The 17,535-nt window shown below is 40.3% G+C and overlaps 2 protein-coding genes across 3 annotated transcripts in view; both read right to left on the bottom strand.

Moving 5' to 3' along the window:
- LOC1275499 (synaptotagmin-5) overlaps positions 1 to 17,535 on the bottom strand; it is a 31,163-nt gene that overhangs the window by 7,277 nt on the left and 6,351 nt on the right. Inside the window, exon 1 of one of the 2 annotated variants that reach the window (XM_061660557.1) lies at positions 5,598 to 6,154. The exons of the other annotated variant lie outside the window; for it this stretch is intronic. The gene's annotated coding sequence lies outside the window, so the exon portion shown is untranslated. Of the gene's footprint in view, positions 1 to 5,597; positions 6,155 to 17,535 lie in introns of those variants that run through there. 2 annotated transcript variants of the gene reach the window in all.
- LOC1275498 (trypsin-7-like) lies at positions 5,596 to 11,690 on the bottom strand. Its single transcript, XM_061660561.1, has 2 exons — positions 11,316 to 11,690; positions 5,596 to 11,207 (listed from the first exon to the last, which is right to left on the bottom strand). The coding sequence occupies exons 1-2, from the start codon at positions 11,428 to 11,430 to the stop codon at positions 10,441 to 10,443; spliced, it is 882 nt and encodes a 293-aa protein (XP_061516545.1). The 5' UTR covers positions 11,431 to 11,690; the 3' UTR covers positions 5,596 to 10,440.

Genomic DNA, 17,535 nt, shown 5'->3' with positions numbered 1-17,535 from the left:
CACAGCATTACAACAGATTGCTCTTGCTGACAACAAAGCCAAGGAAGTTAAAATCTCCTATCGTTGTAAATATACAAAAAAAAACCTATACTAAAGCAAAAACATCCAAATTTCTCCCACCAACAGCTATGAAAAGAAAGCACCAAAAATTTAATCAAATTCATCTGCACGATTTATCTCCAACTTTTTTTTTGCTGCTTCTGCTACGTCTGCCTCTTAACCGCAGTAACTCGGCTGTCCACTCACAGGCTCATAAATACCCGTCCCTTATCGTACAAGACACGTGCCGGCCGTGTACCATCTATCATCCTGCACGCTAACTAATCCTGACGTCATCGTTCAATATTTTCCTCCCTCCTTCCTCCCCAGGAGAGACATAATTGAATCAGAAAGCATATTTCTGACGTGATCGGCATCGCTAATGATGCTTGGCTTCCATCTTATTCCCTCTCCTCACATAAAACCACTATCAACCAACTAAACGCACGAATGAAATTCCTCAGCTTTAATGTGACCGAACGAAGCGCACTGTAAGGCGACCGTACTGTTGTTAGCGACTGCGAGTGCGAAGGAATGTTTCGTGATCATTATCGCACAGAAACACGGGCAAACATCCTTTGGGACTGAAGCGCGTCCTGCCGTCGTTCCCGCGGGAATTCTAGTGTGGCGTTTCGTTGAGGAATTTACACCCCCTTTTGCCTTTGCTAGTCGGGTCCTCCCAACCGCCTTTCTCGACGGTGGCCTTCTTTTTCCGAGTATTGCGTGCTCGTTGATCTTTAAACGACAGGAGACCATCATACAGCGACATGCCTCCCCGCTTTGCTGCCGTTTGTGCGATATCTCTAGCAGAAAAACGTCACAAGAGCCGACGCGCTTCCAATTAGTGAAACCCACACATTGCCCGTTGTTACAAATTGTCAATGGTACAACACATTCGTCTCAGTGTTTATCTGTTAACACATCAACAACCAGTGGCGGATCAAGGGTATCGGGGGCCCTAGGCGGAAAGACGAGTTGAGGCCCCATGTAAATGGTAAATGTTGTTGGGGGGGGGGGGGGGGGGGGGGGGTTGCAAATGATTCACCAGCCTCGGGGCCTCATCAGCCATCCTTCCGGAGACCCTTGTCGCTAGTCATCTGTCCATATGGCATACTATAGAATGGTGATTTACGGGGCCCCTAAATCGGCGGGGCCCCAGGCGACCGCCTAGTCCGCCTACCGTTAGATCCGCCACTGTCAACAACAAGCGAGAAGCGAATACAAGCAGATGTAATGATATGCTCGTGTTACACACACACACACAAAGCAATAGCAGATACAATTTCCATTCTGGAATAAACAAAAGCGCTCTCACAAACAACTGAGAGGTCCAACATGAATTTTCTCTTTGAAAAACAACTTTGTCGGTGGCGTTGAATATTTATAACCCTTCATAACGCGAAAAAAGCTTTACTACTTCGTACGAGTTTCGAACCAAGGACGGGCATGTCTGTTAGCACGTTTACTTCCAACCACGGCCACCACCACAGCTCAAAGAAACCGACGTCAACAAAGAAACAAAAACCGCTTCACACTTCACGATCGCCACTGATGAACTTCATTGAAACTGAAACATGTTTTACATTCCGTAAAAAGCTTCATAAACAATTCAGCACAGCTTTCTGCCCATCATCATCATTAAAAATAACTTTCACGATGCAGTAGAAACACTAATACCGTACCGTTCCGCCCGTTTTTTTGTTGTTGTTGAGAATACACGCACACAAGCCAAGCCTGTTTGTGTACTTTAAAGTATTACCCCACAAACGTAATTACCGCTTGCTGCAACATACATGACGGCATTTTGTGTTATTTTTTGCTCTCCTTACATACACACTCTCTCTGTCTCTATTTCCATCTTCTATTAAACACCACTTACCCTTATGTACACAGGCGGAACGGAACTTTAACACTGTGCTCGTGTGCTGTAGGTAAGTGTGAGCGAGTGATGGTGTAGTAGCAGAACATTTGCTCAACAGGTTCGATTTGGAGAAGAAAAGTAACCCAAACAGGACGACTGGGAAGTAGTTTTTGCTTCTCTTTAAAATGCCTTACAAAGGAATTGTATGTTGCAGAGGCTAATGATCCACTAGTTAACTTTTATGATTGTCGATAGAGTTTCCAGTTTCCTACGTTCTCGTTCTTCACTTTCGTTCGTGTGCTATAAACGTTATTAAAAGGCATTTCATTAGTTAATTATTATTTTATAGAAATTGCTAAAGGTTAAGGTTGGATTGGCTAATCAAATGAGTTTACAACTCTATTATATTGTACGACCAACAGTAAGATTATTTATTCAGCTCTATCTATTTCTAACCTTTTTATGACCCACCTCACCGGTGGTGACCTTCATTTTCTATTTCATCCAAAAAAGAAGAAAGCATTATTATCCCCTAAATTATCACCCGGTTTTTTCGGGATGATTTATGGGATGATTTTGTGTTTTTTTTTTCGTTTCTCGTTGTGTCCCCTTTTTTACAAAGAAATAACGATCTCACTTACATACCCAGCAAGCGATTTCCCGAACAGCAGGGAAGATTAACATGGGCAAGTAATGCAAACGAGCGAGCGATGCAGGAAGTGACCGTAAAAAAACCTTCCAACAAGAAAATATTATATTATATTTCATGATGTAAATCCTTCGCCCGTTTTCGATGAAATATCTTGACCAACCGCTGCTGCTACCCTTGGTCCTGGTGATTCCTGCCGGGATCCGTGGCTGATGGGCGTTACTGCTACTTCCACTTGATAGAGGAGGATGGGATGGGGCAGGGTTGCACATTTTTCGCACAAACCCTACGGATGGAATGTTTTCATGGATGGGGGGCGAACACAACACAGCGCCGGCTACGGTACGTGCCGTTCGAACCGTGGCACCCCTGGTTGAGCAGGGTTACTTGAGACGCGTGACAGTGCCGGGCTACCGCTCAACTTTCCATCCATCCATCCTTCCCTTGGGTCAATGCAGCAAAAACCATCCGGCTCGGAAAAAAGTGCTTAAAAGAATGGCTTCAAGTGTCGGCATGTGTTGCCAGTGGGGGTATGTCGTCCTCGCCGTGCGGTAAGAAAACATCCTTCACGGCAACAACAACAACGACAACAACCATGTGCACCACTTGAGCTTAAAGGATGGAGCGCTGTGTACAATGCAGCAATGCAAGCAAACGGCAGTTGGCAGCAGAGGCTGTGAGTAATGTGTTACTTGTGGAGAAATAACGCAAAGGAAAGATGCTTTGCTGGACAGGTTCGTGCAAGAGCGAAAGGTACAGTTTCTAACGCAATTCTGAGAAGGTTTATCACAGGGCTAAGGGTTTTCAATCCGGCAAGGAAAATGTTTTCTTTAATTTTCGTTCACAACTATTTGTCTTTGAGCTCGGTAAAAACTATCGCAATTGAATCAAACATGGATCATTCTATGGAAAAAGGTCAAGAGAAGCGTTACTATTCCGGCATGTCTGAATTATAGCTTTTTAAAGTGCTTCATAGGATGAGTTTTTCTTGATATGAATCTATCGATTGAATAAATCAATTGATTGTTATCAAATTGCGAGCTTTTTTGCTACTGTCATACCCTCCAGAGCATTAATTAGTTAATGGGGAATTCACTTACCGCACCAACTCTGTTCAGTATTAATTTTAATTTCAATTCCAGAGATAAAACTGTCAAACACTTGCACCCCAACAGTCAGCTCCATTCAATATCGAACGTTATGAAACACCTCGTGTCAGCCGGGTATGGCCATTGTGTCATATATAATATCAATGTATTTCCGACGATAATTCTAGAGCTTTTATTGGACGGCTGGTTTTGGCCATCCAGCTGTGCTTGGCGGATTTTTGATAGAAATGTACATGCACAAACATGTAAAAAACAATAAACCGTTTAAAAACTATACTTTGGTAGAATTGTGTTGTCCAGATGCGTTATCCAGATGCGTTAGGGTGTGGAGTACACGAAAAACATGATATATTAAGCCGTCATAACGCTACTTGACAGAGCTTTTTTTGTGTGGAGGACTCAATGTGTAAAAAACACGTCAAAAACATAAAAACCTATTATTACTTATATTCATTAATTTTTCAATTTATATTTAAAAAAAGTGTATCTTTTTCAAAAACAGTGTATCTGCAGATGTAAAAAGCATAAAAGTTCATGCTTTTTATTGCAAATTTTATTACCTATTTTCAGCAATAAACCTTGAAATGCCAATGAGAATCATAAAAGCGATTAGTAAAGAGATTCAAAATAGATTTTTATCCATTAATAGGAATTTTTGGTTCTAATTTAAAGTGGCTATAGCGTCGAATAACTAATTGGACTTTATTGTCAATTGCAATAGGAAACACCTAGATAATGACTGGCCTTCATAATAAAGTTATCATTTTTTAATTAATTCAAATAATGGATATAAGTTTGCCGAGACTACCAATCGATAAGGAAATTGCAAGCCACAAATGGCTTGCAAATAATGAGGAAATATTTATTTACTGACTTAAAGAGGCGAATGAGACCAATCCGCACAAAGTCTCAAAATATGTATAAAAAGAGCAAATGAAAGGCATGAACGTACGTATGTTATACTACAAAAGCTCTAAAAAAGTTGTCTAAGTAACCAAAGTGCTTTATGTTGTTTTATGATTGGTTATTTGCGAATTCAGAATCCATGCCTTAAAACATGAAAGAGTCTTGTAAAATATTATAAATTTGTGAAAATGTATAAGTGCATACTAAAGTATGTAAAACGCCATATAACGGACTAAATTGACAAGAAATTGAAACTCATCCGTGCATCAGATCCAAATCTGCTATGCTCAAATTTAAGTTGAGGAGATTGTCTAGCTTTGTTTTATCCTCTACTAAACCAGAAGATGGTTATAAACCCAGATGTTGAAAAAAGCTTGTAAAAATATTAAATGTGTAACATTTCTTGTCACAGCTGTTAGTGTGTATCCGTGTGGGTTTTTTTTTGGTAGCTGGTACGCACAGCCACTGACAACATACGACCGCGACAGTTTTCACACACGACCAGACCCCGATGGGAGGTGTTTATCATTTCGCTGACATTTATGACACACCACGTCTTTTGATGGATTGCTAGTGACAATGGCAGTGAAAAAAACACGGCGAAAACCAAACAGCACATACTTTATTCAAATAAGTCTGGTTTAGTGCTTGTTAGACAATACAAAAATTCGTAGTAATAATAACAGTTTCAGTTATCCGCTTTCACTCCGTAGGAGTTTGGAACAAAAGAATTGGTATGTCATCCTAATGCTAGAGAAATGTTCAATTACTTGGAAAATGAAGCTATCAAACTTCAATATGTTACTTACATCATCATCATCATCATCAATATCATCATTGTTTAATCACAATCAAAACATTAAGCCATATGGGCCTGTATGTTGCTTTACACCGTTATCCATGTCACCCGTCTACCTCGTAGTGCTTCTCACTCGTGAACCAACGAATCGTATCGGTAATAAATATTTGATCCAGCTTTTCTCATCGCCAGCACGCTGTAAGGCTTCGACGATGGAACCGCCGTCGTACTCACCTCCACCTTACCCGGACTCGCGGTCGGTGCATCCAAATGATCAATTACTTCGATGAAGGCGAACGATAAAGCCGAAGCCGTTAAAACACGCTTGCCCACCGATCACTGACGCCAGGCAACATCGTGTTGGCCTTTACCTCATGCTTCACACGCTATTACACACACACCCACACCCACTGCACTTTACATCTTCCGCTTGGCGCCTTCCACCACTGTACAATGTCGCCCAATTGGTCGTGCTTGCAACTTTAATTCATTTTTATGATGCCACTGGAGGATGGGGCTGACACTGCAGACAAGCTGCATCCAGCAATACGGTCGGAGTTTGCTGTATTTTCTTATTAGGTTTGGGATTGAAATCGTTTGGGTGACTTCTGGGTCACGAGCTAATCAAAAGCTGCACACTGTTTGCACGAGATTTTAACTTAACTAAAGCCAAAAAGCTACACACACTAGTTGCACCCAAGTCCTGGCTTCCAAATAGAAGCTTCAAAAAGGACCAGTGGTCCTTATGGATCGTCCTTAGCGGGCAAACGTACCGCACCACTGCCCTACTGAAACCGGAATGAAGCGTACCGAAACGCCGACACGTACGAATGCAAACGTGGTCGAAACGAACGAACCCTACCGGCACTCACGCACACTTCCAGCGAGCGCATGCGCACCACCGTAGCGCATCAAACTTTCGCGACCACCCAATCCCAGCATGCTTCCGTTCCGAACGGGTGCCTTTCGACTTTGCTCACCGTAACGTGACTGCCTAAACAACAACAAAGCTTCAAGGCTTCTGCGAAAAAGCATCCCATCGCATCGCTCCGAGCGCTCGACGCGCCACCGTTTCGGCAATTCAATAGCATGCGATGGGAAAAGATTAAAGTTCCCGGCCCCTTTGTGCCACCGGGAGAGAGTGGTAGAAGCGGGGTCGGTTGGCGAAAAATTAAGATTCCACGGTATTCCCATGGCATACACCGGAGCGACCGGAGACATAAAGCTATCAATTGAGGGCCCAGCCAATTGTGTGTGTACACAACACGACACGTATGGGGCGCAGGGCGGCAACACGCTTTCGTGCAATGTCTTTCGATTAACTGCCGCTTTTCTTTGGCGGAGATCCGTACACGTAATTCGCTGTGAAGCTTTTAGCTCATAACTGGCAGTCGCGCGTGCTTTTACAAGTGTTCCCATCCGGGCGTGTGTTTTTTTGTTGTTGTTGTTGTGAAGAATGGTAGGAGGTCCTCAATGTGAGATTCCAATTTTAAAGCCTTTTTAACACGACAATAGAAAGAAAACTGAAGAGCCTTGAAATGTTCTTAAAAATGGGCACTTAAACGATTTTAAGTGCCGGTTTTGTGACGATTATTATGAACCCATTCAAACGACTGATTAGAGATTATAAAGTATAGCTGATATTGATTGAAAGATTCATCTTCAGTTAAGCGTCTGCAACTAACTAAAGTTCACCACTCTGTTCAGATTATTTCATATTCCTTGAAATTTTCCTTTTTTAACCATTCATTCCCTTACTGCTGGATCAGATTGATGTATCAAAAATATATAACTAATAATAACAAATTGAGACAATATCAAATTGAGACAAACTATATCAACCTTTTTTTCTTTTTAACTTAGAAGAGAAATTATAAATATTTCCTAATTGCGCTATGCTAGGGTTTTATAATAGCATATCAAACTCAAGACTATGCTAATTTAAAGTAAAATTGTTCATTTAAAAATTAAACACGTTCCCCCATGATTGAATCTGCATTGTGTGTCTGTATGAAATCCTTTACATTACGTATTACGCATTACAAACCTATATAATGTAGATTTGTATCGTAAGGCGAAGTATGTAATGTTGGTAAAAACTCTGGTAATTAATGATATGAATAATTCTTACAAAAACCAAACTATAGTTGCGATTACTCACTCTTTGTTATACAACTAGAGCCAAGCTTAATACGAGCTCAACTCGATGAAATTCGGGATTCTAATCAACAGATCCCACGAAGAGTAGTTCGAAGAGTGAAAACATTAAATTAAAAAATAAAACTAGATGCTATAATATGCTATAATACACTATCGGGGCAGGAAACATAAATGATTATTTTTGTGCTTTTTAGACACCTACATATTGTTATTTTTATAAAACCATGAGCTAATTTCGAGAAATCATATGTGTTGGTTGCCTTAACTAATATATTATACCATTATTTTCCTCAATAGCAAAAACTTGCTATAAACCCTCTAAACATCAACTTTTATAAAATTTGATTTTGTTTGCAAGAATATTTGTGGTGTTAGACAGATCTTTCGTTTTCTAAGGGTTTACATTTGTACAGATCGCATTTCATTAATACTATAATTTAAATATAACTGATCGCATTAATTAACACACTTATCATTTTAGAGAATATATTTTAAGATTGCATGAGCTAAATGTTTTAAGTTCCTTCACTCAATTCAAAGTATAACACAAAACTATACAAAAATCATATACCGTACTGCTGAATAACGGACACTTAAGGCATTTTTGGTTCTATTTTTTTATTTCAATTTTAATCGGTCTAGCCTCTGTATTACTCACTTTACTAGAGCGAACCTTCTTCTTTTGAGAAAAAAGGATTTCCAGTAATTATACTCTAAACATTGTAAAAACTCATGAAAATGCATCGATTTTTTTATTCATTTTCCGAACAGTTTTGAGCTCATGTTTCAAATTACGGACGATTTGATTCGTATTCTGGACAGCCTCAAAATTCTTTTTGTAACCTTCAAATTTACATGCACACTACACCTTTATAGTGTAAAACTTGTTTCAAGGTCTGGACTCTTGATTCTGGATGTCAGAGTCCTCCTAGATCGACAGAACATCGGTCTTAAAACAACGGGGTTTGGGTGCTGTTTTTCTCTCGCACTCGTAGATTCGTAGGAACCCAAGAACTGCTACGCGAATTGACGGCCTTTCCCGTTTGAGGCCATCAATGCGTTTGCCACATATATTTTCAAATATCGTTGTTTTCTTGTTATTATCGCTGTGTAAAAACATGTTTTTATGCAATAAATCGCAATTTACTTCGGCTGTCTAGAATTTAAAACAAGATAAGATAGTATTCCAACCATAATTAAATAGTTTTTTAATAAAATTCAGAACTCAATATGGTAAAACGCTGTTGTTTTCGCGTTGATAACTTCTTCAACTATGGATTCCGATGTATCTCAATGCACGTGGACGCGTTTAAAAGGAATTATCGAAGAAATAACATTGGCTCTGAAGCAAAACTGCTACGAATACCAACAGAAAATATTTATTTACAGCAGCATCAGGGTCTACTAGGGGCCAGACACATTTTTAATTTATTCTAGTACATCATGGCAATTATTAAAAAATAAAAACCGGCATGACCAGGGACTGGATTTGAAGATATTCAAGAAAGACATGCCAAATGTCCGGAATTTGAAGCTGTCCGTAATTTGAAGCATAACTGTATGTTATTATTATGATATTTGTGAATGTCTAATTGTTCCAAGCAGTTTTTCATTGCTTGTATAAAAACCTTAGGTATAGTATCGCCTTCGTTACCCATGAAAAGTTTATCGTGTAAAATACTCATCGCTTTGTAACCAATACGGCGTTAGTAGTTATTTCAATGTAAGGTGTTGTTTGAGAGTTTTGACTAAAAAAGCAAACAAATACTTCATCAATATATTTCTATCTAAAAATTCGTATCAAGGCATAGCACGGTAAACTCGGGCGTGAAATCCGATACAGCTGTACCATCTCCAGTATCAATATACCTGGAATCAGCTAATCTTTCACTTGAAATTGAAGCGACCTCCCCATCTACGACGAAAGCAGCAATTATTGATTTTAGAATTTTAAACCAAACTTCTGTTTGCCACTGCTCTGCTATGCCATTTCTATTTATCTCAGAAGCTACGCTTCTATTCTCTTTAAGAATTTCATTACACTAAGTACTGTAAGCAGCAGCAGCAGCGAAGACGAAACGCATGATTTATTCACGAACTGCTGAATTTTGTACCATTTGATTTATGATTTCATTTTGATTGATGGTAATCATCTTCCAGCCAGCCAGCCATCCAGTCGTGTACGATGAACCTCAATCGCCGGCAATTGGACTGACATAAATTCATCACCCAGACAAGAACAACAACAAAGGGGAGGAATCTTTCTATTACAACTGCAACAGAACGGCTCCACGAACCGATTCTGCTACAAATTTAATGCTTTTCGAAGTACAATGCTTCGGTGTTGGTGTTCATCGTACGCGGCTGGTTCAGCTAAGTAAAGTAAAAACCAATCGAGAAAGTTTCGTTTAAAATATTTATTCACGTTAAAACTGGGATTGACGGTTGATGGTACCGCTGTCAAATCATTATCGTTTTATCGTTTGCACGTGACGGAGTATCGCTTGCTTTCTGTAGAATGGGAGGGAATCATTTCCTTCGAATGTTCCTCTTAAATCAGGAAATTTAACTTAAATTTGATTTCAAAGAACGATTCGTTCGACAGAAGACACTTTACCGAGAAGGGAACACAACAAAGCACCTGTTGGAGCTGCTCTGGTCGGGACACATTCTTCACCGCTCATGTGCAGTCGCTTTTCCACCCATTTTAAAAATTCACATCACAATCTTTTCTAACGACTCCAAAAGGTTCATTCTGCAGACACACACTCTCTCTCACACACACACACACGCACACACACACACACACACACACACACACACACACATATCCTTCTGCCTCATTCTTGAAGAGTTGCTCGAAATTAATTGCTCGCTGTCACCGGCACAGCCACAAAGTTTTCCATCTTCCATCCCTTTACCCGTTAGTGCACCAGCAAGCCCCCCGACTGTGGCTTCGGATCCAGCTCACGAACCGGGTAACTCGCGCGTACACACCGGGATAATTTCGTTGGGCACACTCATTGCCCCAGGACACAACGCCCACAATCTGCTGCTGGCCCGCTTCACCCTTCGCCAGCTGCAGTGGTCCACCGCTGTCACCTTGGCACGAATCACGGCCCCCCTCCAGGTACCCGGCGCACAACATTTTCGCCGTGATCTGAAACCGAAAGTAACCCGACTTCCGGCACTGCTGGTTCGTAAGTATGGGCACGGTAAGCTGCTGCAGGTGCTCCGACAGCTCCCCACTCTCCGTCGTACCCCAGCCGGTAACGATGGCCTCCTTGCCGTCAAAGTTCGACCCATCCACCGGCAGACAGATGGGCACGAGCCCATCCGCAACCCCGACGGGCTCCTGCAGCAGTAGCAGCGCCACATCATTGTTGTTCCGCAGCTCCTGGTAGCGGTTCATTACGATCCGTGCCACTCGCCGGTGTACGGCTTCGGGGTTGAGGGTGACAATGTTCGGACGCCGCAGGTACACCTCGAACCCGGCCGCATCCATCCGGGCCACACAGTGTGCCGCCGTCAGGATGTAGCGATCGTTAATCAAACTTCCACCGCAGGTAAACTGCTGCCGATAGTAGAGCGCAGCCATCCAGGGGTACTGGTCGATGTCGGAAGTGTTACCGCCGATCACGCGCAAACTGTTCGGTAACGGTGGGTTCGGCACCTTACCGCAAACTACCGAACGAGAGATGGAGGATGGAATGGGGGTGGAGGGATTAAAAGCACTCTTAATACATGGACACCTTTTTCCCCTGCGTGCTAGCGAGCGGGTAGAATACGAACCACAAGCGGGACAGCTGGAGTTTTCCTCGGTTTTGATCGCACACAAGCACAAGGACACTAGCAGCACCAGGCAGCAGTAAAGCAGCGGTGTGCAATAATGGTAAAGCGGGCGCATTTTGTATTGGTTTGATTGTAGAGTGCGATTGCGTTGCAACGATTCGCATACACCGACCGCTACTGATGCAGTGCATTTTCACCCGCACTAACCGATGAGTGCGCTTCACAAGACGCCTGTGGACAGTGCGCTTTGCTTCACGATTTGTGTGGTGAAAATTTGGTACAAATTTATTTCACTGTTTAATTATGTCTGTAAAACGTTCATTTACGTCTTTAAGTGCATTGAGCTATTAACGATAATACTATGTTAGTTTAAGATATTTATCGGTATTTTGGAAGAGTAAAGAAAGCCTTTTTTACTTTGCCATAAAACGATATAATAACAAAAATATTAAAAAAATAAAAAAAACTGCTGAAGGAGTAACAAAAAAAACAAATTGAAAACAAGTATTATATTATACAATCAAACACAAAATTGTCAAATACATCAAAGCAATAGATAAAACGATAATAATAAAAAAGTATTAATTGTAACAGAAGATAGTAAATGAAATGAAAATATTGCTATAACAATAATGAAAAAAACAAAACAAGAAATGAAAATAAATATAGATGTTCTAAAACAACTAAAGAAACGAGTAAAAACAGATTAAAAAAAAATAAAAACAATATAATTAATTACAAAACTGGCAAGAATTGTTGAATACTTCAAAACAATAGATAAACCGAAGGTATTAGACACACTACAAGTTTTACTTGTAACGTAAAATATCAAATGAAATGAAAATATAGCTATAACAACAACAATGAAAAAGAAATACTAAATGAAAATAAGAGTAAATGTTATGAAACAACTACAGAAAAATGAAAAAGTTAAAACATATTTCTAATCTAGAATAACACTCTGAAATGTGGAACAAATAGCAAAACGTTAAACAAAAGTACAGAAAATATGAATATGAGTCTTAAATATGAAAAGAAATTGAACAAAAATAAAACAAACAGTCATAATAATGAAATTGAAAAATGTAATTAAATGATAAAAAATCTGTTATAGTGATGAAAAAACTAAAGAAACGAATATTTGAATAAATAAAATACATAATAATTTGTCACAAACATAACATTCAATCGATATTTCAAAATAATTGTATTATAAAAATGATTTCATGAACAATTAGAAAGTATTGCATCGAACTCCACAAATCCATTTTCCCCTGGCAAACTTCGTCTACTACATTGTGACAGTGTAAACAACTTCAACCAGGACGTTACAAATAATGAAACACAAACAATATTGACCTTTTGCTAACGGCACCGAGCAGCACTACCCCAATAGCAGCATAAAACGCGCCAAGAACTCATCTCAAACCACATCGAACCGCAGCGGAGGTCGCAGTCGCGCGTTCGTCTCGCAGACTTCGCACCGTGCAAACTTTTAATCCGCATGCACATCCATAGTTCGCCCGCCACGGGAACCTGTTCCGGGCGTTTTCATTTTCTTGCCGTTGTCTTCTGCACACACCGCATATCTGGGATCATATTAAAAGCGGAACACGAGGAATAAAGCGAGGAAGCTGTGCGCCGATGCACCACAAAAGGAAAGCACACGCTTGCACTTTTGCATTACGCTTGTTGGGCGAATCTCTTAGCGCCTTTCACTCTTCCCTACCCAAGTGGGTGCTCGTGTGCGTCTGTGTGTGGTGTCTTGTGAAGCATCGTTCCCATCGTTTGCTTTCGTACTCGATGATTGTACTCTGTGCTGTACCAAACTGCTCTGCTCTCGAACTTTGTAGCCCGAATGGTGGAAGCATTGGCGGGTCGTATGAAAAGCGATATTATGTGCAACGACATCGGAGCGGCAGTGCAAAAAGGGGAGAAGCAGCAGTTTTGCTAACCTTTTAACGCGCTCCTCGCGTCCGGGCAGTATTGTGTTTTACAAAACTTTGTTGCAGCTTGTGCACACATTAAAGTGTTTCCATTCGATGGGTTGTTGTTGGGATGGAAGTTGGTTTGAATGTTTTCAGTGTCGTTTTCCTACCCCTTTGAATGGCAGTAAGGAGTTGAGATTGTAATTAGGAAAGAGTTTGATGTGGAAAGTTTCAGTATAGTTAGGTAGGCTATTAATTAGAATGAAACATTTTTTTTCGTTTAAATTCCTGAGATGTACAGTTTGATTTTCCCCAAAATTGACATTCGATAGATGTACAATTTAAAAGAAATGTACTATGTGTGCTGCCTTATCCCTTAAAGTTATTATTTCCTGTTTCGAGATTACTTTCAATTCCAGTCCACATCCTCTGCCTTACGCCCAATCAGTGATGTTCAATCCCTGTTTATGTCCTAACGCCAGTCAGTGTCCTAGTTTCTCCCATTTTACTTCACGAGAGTCACGATACTATAGTGATCCTATTTTTTTTTGTCTCAGCGCTGGATTTCTCTTTTCTGCCATTGTCCTTTTTGCCATTGTCACTGATCCCTATATTATCGCTGTATGGCGATTATCCTCTAATGATTGTTTTCAGTGTTGAACTCTTTAGTTACCTAGTTACCTTTGTTGCTGTGAAAAATAGTACAGTAGTAGTAGTAGTAATAATAGTAGTAGTAGTAAATCTTACACTAGTACTAGGGGTAGAAGTTTAGGAATAATGACTTTTAGGTTAAATTTACTTCAAATTATTGGAGAAAATTTTATTTAAATTTAATGAAAAAAATCAAAGATTCTTGTAATGTTATATAGACAACATGGTTTATCTGTTGAGGAATGATATACAATAAAAGTATTGCAGGTAACATAAGAGAACAAATCAACTGAAAAAAATAGCTTTGCCAACAACAATGAGTTCAATAATGTGGCGCATAACGAGTTTAATCCGTTCCAGCGACTCACTCGATATGCGAAAAACTCTTAATAAGAGATACTCGTTCTGAGGGATTACCCAGTATTACATAACAACCCCAAATGTCTCTTTCTAATTGAATTATTTTTGTTATTTTGTATCTTTCAACATACTGAAAATTAAAAAAAATATATTAATATAACCAAACCACCATTCGAGTTGGATCTGTCTTGCTCTATTCCAATTATGTATCTCAGCAAAGAAAGCAAATAATGACGTAAATACTGTAAATATTGTCCACCTAATTTATTGTAACCTTAGTTGTAAAAACGTCAATATATTGCTCGCTCATTAGAAATTTTAACAGCATTTTAACACATGACATAGCAAATTTAACACGACTTTTATCGTCTAAATACAGAGATGATGTTTCTCTTGTTCAATTCCTATTATACTCACTCAATGGAACAATACCAAATGGAATGGAAGCTCAAATTACATCTTCAAAACAGTCTGTCTACTACAATAAAAGCAGCGTATTGAAATAAAAGAGAAGCGCTGAAATCGGCTTTCGCCTTTCTGCTGCTCATTAAATGCGCATATTCATCAATTCACGTTCCCATACGAGTCAAATGATATTTTAATCCATATGTGCCATACAAAAAGGAACGAATCCGTTCCGAAGGATCATTCATCCTATTTTCCGTACCGTTTCCTCTACAATACATAATCCGACTCACATCGCTCGTTCACGATCAAAACTGTCATTAAACCCTCTTCTCCAATTTTGACATGGCTCACGCCTAAAACTTCAAACCCCAAAAACGTTTCCCTTTCCAATAGAATGGCCATAAACAACAGGCCGCCTCTTTTCTACCCAACCGGGCATCTCAATTAGCATTAAGCTTCGGTACTAATTGACAAAAGTTATTTTACGCCGCTGAATTGGGCCTGAATTTAAATGTGTCTCTTTGCAAGTGTCTCCAAACGGCTGATTCCAAATGTCAAGTCATACGCCCAACGACCCACGGCAGGATCATTTGTTTTCTCTCTGACGGGTAGATGAAAGCAGATCCAGAAGAGAGAACCAACACCTTCTTCGGGCGAAGTCAAACCGCTCAACTCCTTAGCACGACGCCCAGCCCGCTAGCTCATTTCGCAGGTGAGCACGATGGTTTGACGGTCCTGTTTTCCTTGTCGACGGTAAACTTCTCCCGCTGGCAGGGAAACCAAACGATAAAAAAACGAGCAAACGAACCACAAAATGAGGTCCCGCTTTCCCACGGGTAGGCTTGTGAAGCCATAATGTCTTTCGACGCTACCATTACACAGATAAATCATTGACAAACAGCTTCCGCTGGGAGGCGCAATAAAGACGCGCGCACTGTTGCTGCGTTCCCGAAAGGAAGAAAGAAAAAAAAACAACGGGAAAACTCCTTTCCAGCAGGTTTCAGCGTACGGGGAAATAAATTAAATTTTACCTGTCTCGAGAAAGATCGTGGCATTTGGTGTTGGCTTGTTATGGGTGAGCGAAGGGTTTTTTTTACGGGCAGGTTAAAAATGTAATCAATATCAATATCATATTTTTGGCATCTCGGGCTCTGCGGTGAAAGATGTCTCGCGGGCATTTTCACGCACTTTGCCGGAAGCAGGCAATATAAAGTAATGATAAGGCGAGGTGTTCATTAATTTTGTTCGTGAACAAACCGCATTTAATTAACAAAGAGATCAAATATCGTGATTTAGAGTGGAGGAAAAGATCCTTTGTCGAAAAGTTAGTTAAAAATATGTTTGAAGGACTTTTGTAAATAAATACATAATTTACTAAAAAGTATTATTATATTTATAGACAAATATTATGTAGTTGAGTTACATACAAAAACGAACTTAAAAAAATATTCGTAAATAAAGTAAAAATTTACGTAAGTACTGCTTTCCTTACACAATCCTAAAAAGCATAAAGCATAGTAACACCATATCGTCACAATGTCGTGATAAGATACATCTAATATTTTACCATTTTCCAACACAACATAAACAGTTTAACAACTGTCACTAAAGTTTAAGTCGTGTTTCCCGGCAAAGCTCCGAAACCAAGGGCCAGCATCGTTCGCTGAGCTACTGAAGACTAACTTTTTCCGTCTGCCAGCCGGCGAGTAAATAAAACAGGTCCCTCGAATGAAATTGGAGCAAGTTATATACTGCCTTCACGCTCTTCCCGCTCCCTCAAACCCACCCTTTTTCCCTTCCCCTCATTCGTTCACTCTTCGGCATCTTATCCCTTCGTATCTGGAGTTTTGCTTGCTTTGCTTCCTATCTCCCTCGCCACTTTCACAATCGTGGCGCAATCGAATGGATGGATAAAAAAAATCTGATCAACTGCTCACTACTGCTCTCCTCCCGAAGGAAAAAGGCGGATGCTTCATGCGATGAATCTTAATGCCATTTCACAGAGCGAAAATAATACCCGACCGACGGACCGGGGTTGGAGTTCACATAAAATACACCCAAAATGGCCCAACGGGGACACTTCAGCCGATGTTTGAGGATGGGGCAAAACGAAAAAAAGGGGACGGAACGGATGAGAACGGATGGTAAAAGGATTCCAACGAGCCGCTAACTGCTTACCGCAATCGGACAAAAGCACTCTTTTTTTTGTCTTCTTTTCGCTTTCCGCATTGTGGGGGAATTGTTTGCTCGAAGAAAAACGCCTTTGTTCAGGGCAAGCTTTTTTTCGACGGGCTACCTCGGGGTTGTTAACGATCGCGGCTCAAAGTATTAACAAATGTTTTAATGATGAGGATCTCAGAATGTATGGAAAAGTAATGTGTGGGTTAGTAAAAATAGATAATATTTGGGACAGTTGGATAACTGCAATGGCAAGCACATAAGTGGCCTAGATAGACATAAACAGTCAACGATTGTTGCGTCAAATCAGACGAGAGCGTATGATTGTATGCTATTTGTTTAGCTACTAATACGACATTAATGGATTGAAGAGGGTCGAGCTTTAGACGACTCTGTGTGGCAATAAAACTGTTCTGCAGTCGAGTCAGGTCCACTTTTGAGTACTGAGCTATGAATGATTAAGTAGTCTATCAAAGGAAAGTTCGCGCTACTTACGATAAGATGCTTCCTTGCCATTCACGAAATCTGTCTGAAGCCAAAAACTCCATTGAATGGCCCTCTTTATTACAAAACTTTCCCTTGCCAATATTTATCCACCGGCTTTGTGTACTCCAGCAATCAAGATGCTCTATGCAACAGCCATCGTGGCTTCTCGAATTAACTGACTGTGTTATGCAGAGTGTCTTTTCAAATTA

The sequence above is a fragment of the Anopheles gambiae genome, chromosome 3 (assembly GCF_943734735.2).
Source record: "Anopheles gambiae chromosome 3, idAnoGambNW_F1_1, whole genome shotgun sequence".
Taxonomy (NCBI): domain Eukaryota; kingdom Metazoa; phylum Arthropoda; class Insecta; order Diptera; family Culicidae; genus Anopheles; species Anopheles gambiae.
Note: the sequence above shows the minus strand (reverse complement) of the source record. Positions and strands in the feature narration are given on the sequence as shown.

What these genes read in the sequence shown, in the direction of transcription:
- LOC1275498 (XM_061660561.1), bottom strand. Translation starts at nt 11,430, where the DNA reads ATGCGCCCGCTTTACCATTATTGCACACCGCTGCTTTACTGCTGCCTG. An exon ending in CTCCAGCTGTCCCGCTTGTG is followed by an intron (nt 11,208 to 11,315) that starts GTTCGTATTCTA and finishes CTCGTTCGGTAG; the next exon opens with TTTGCGGTAAGGTGCCGAAC.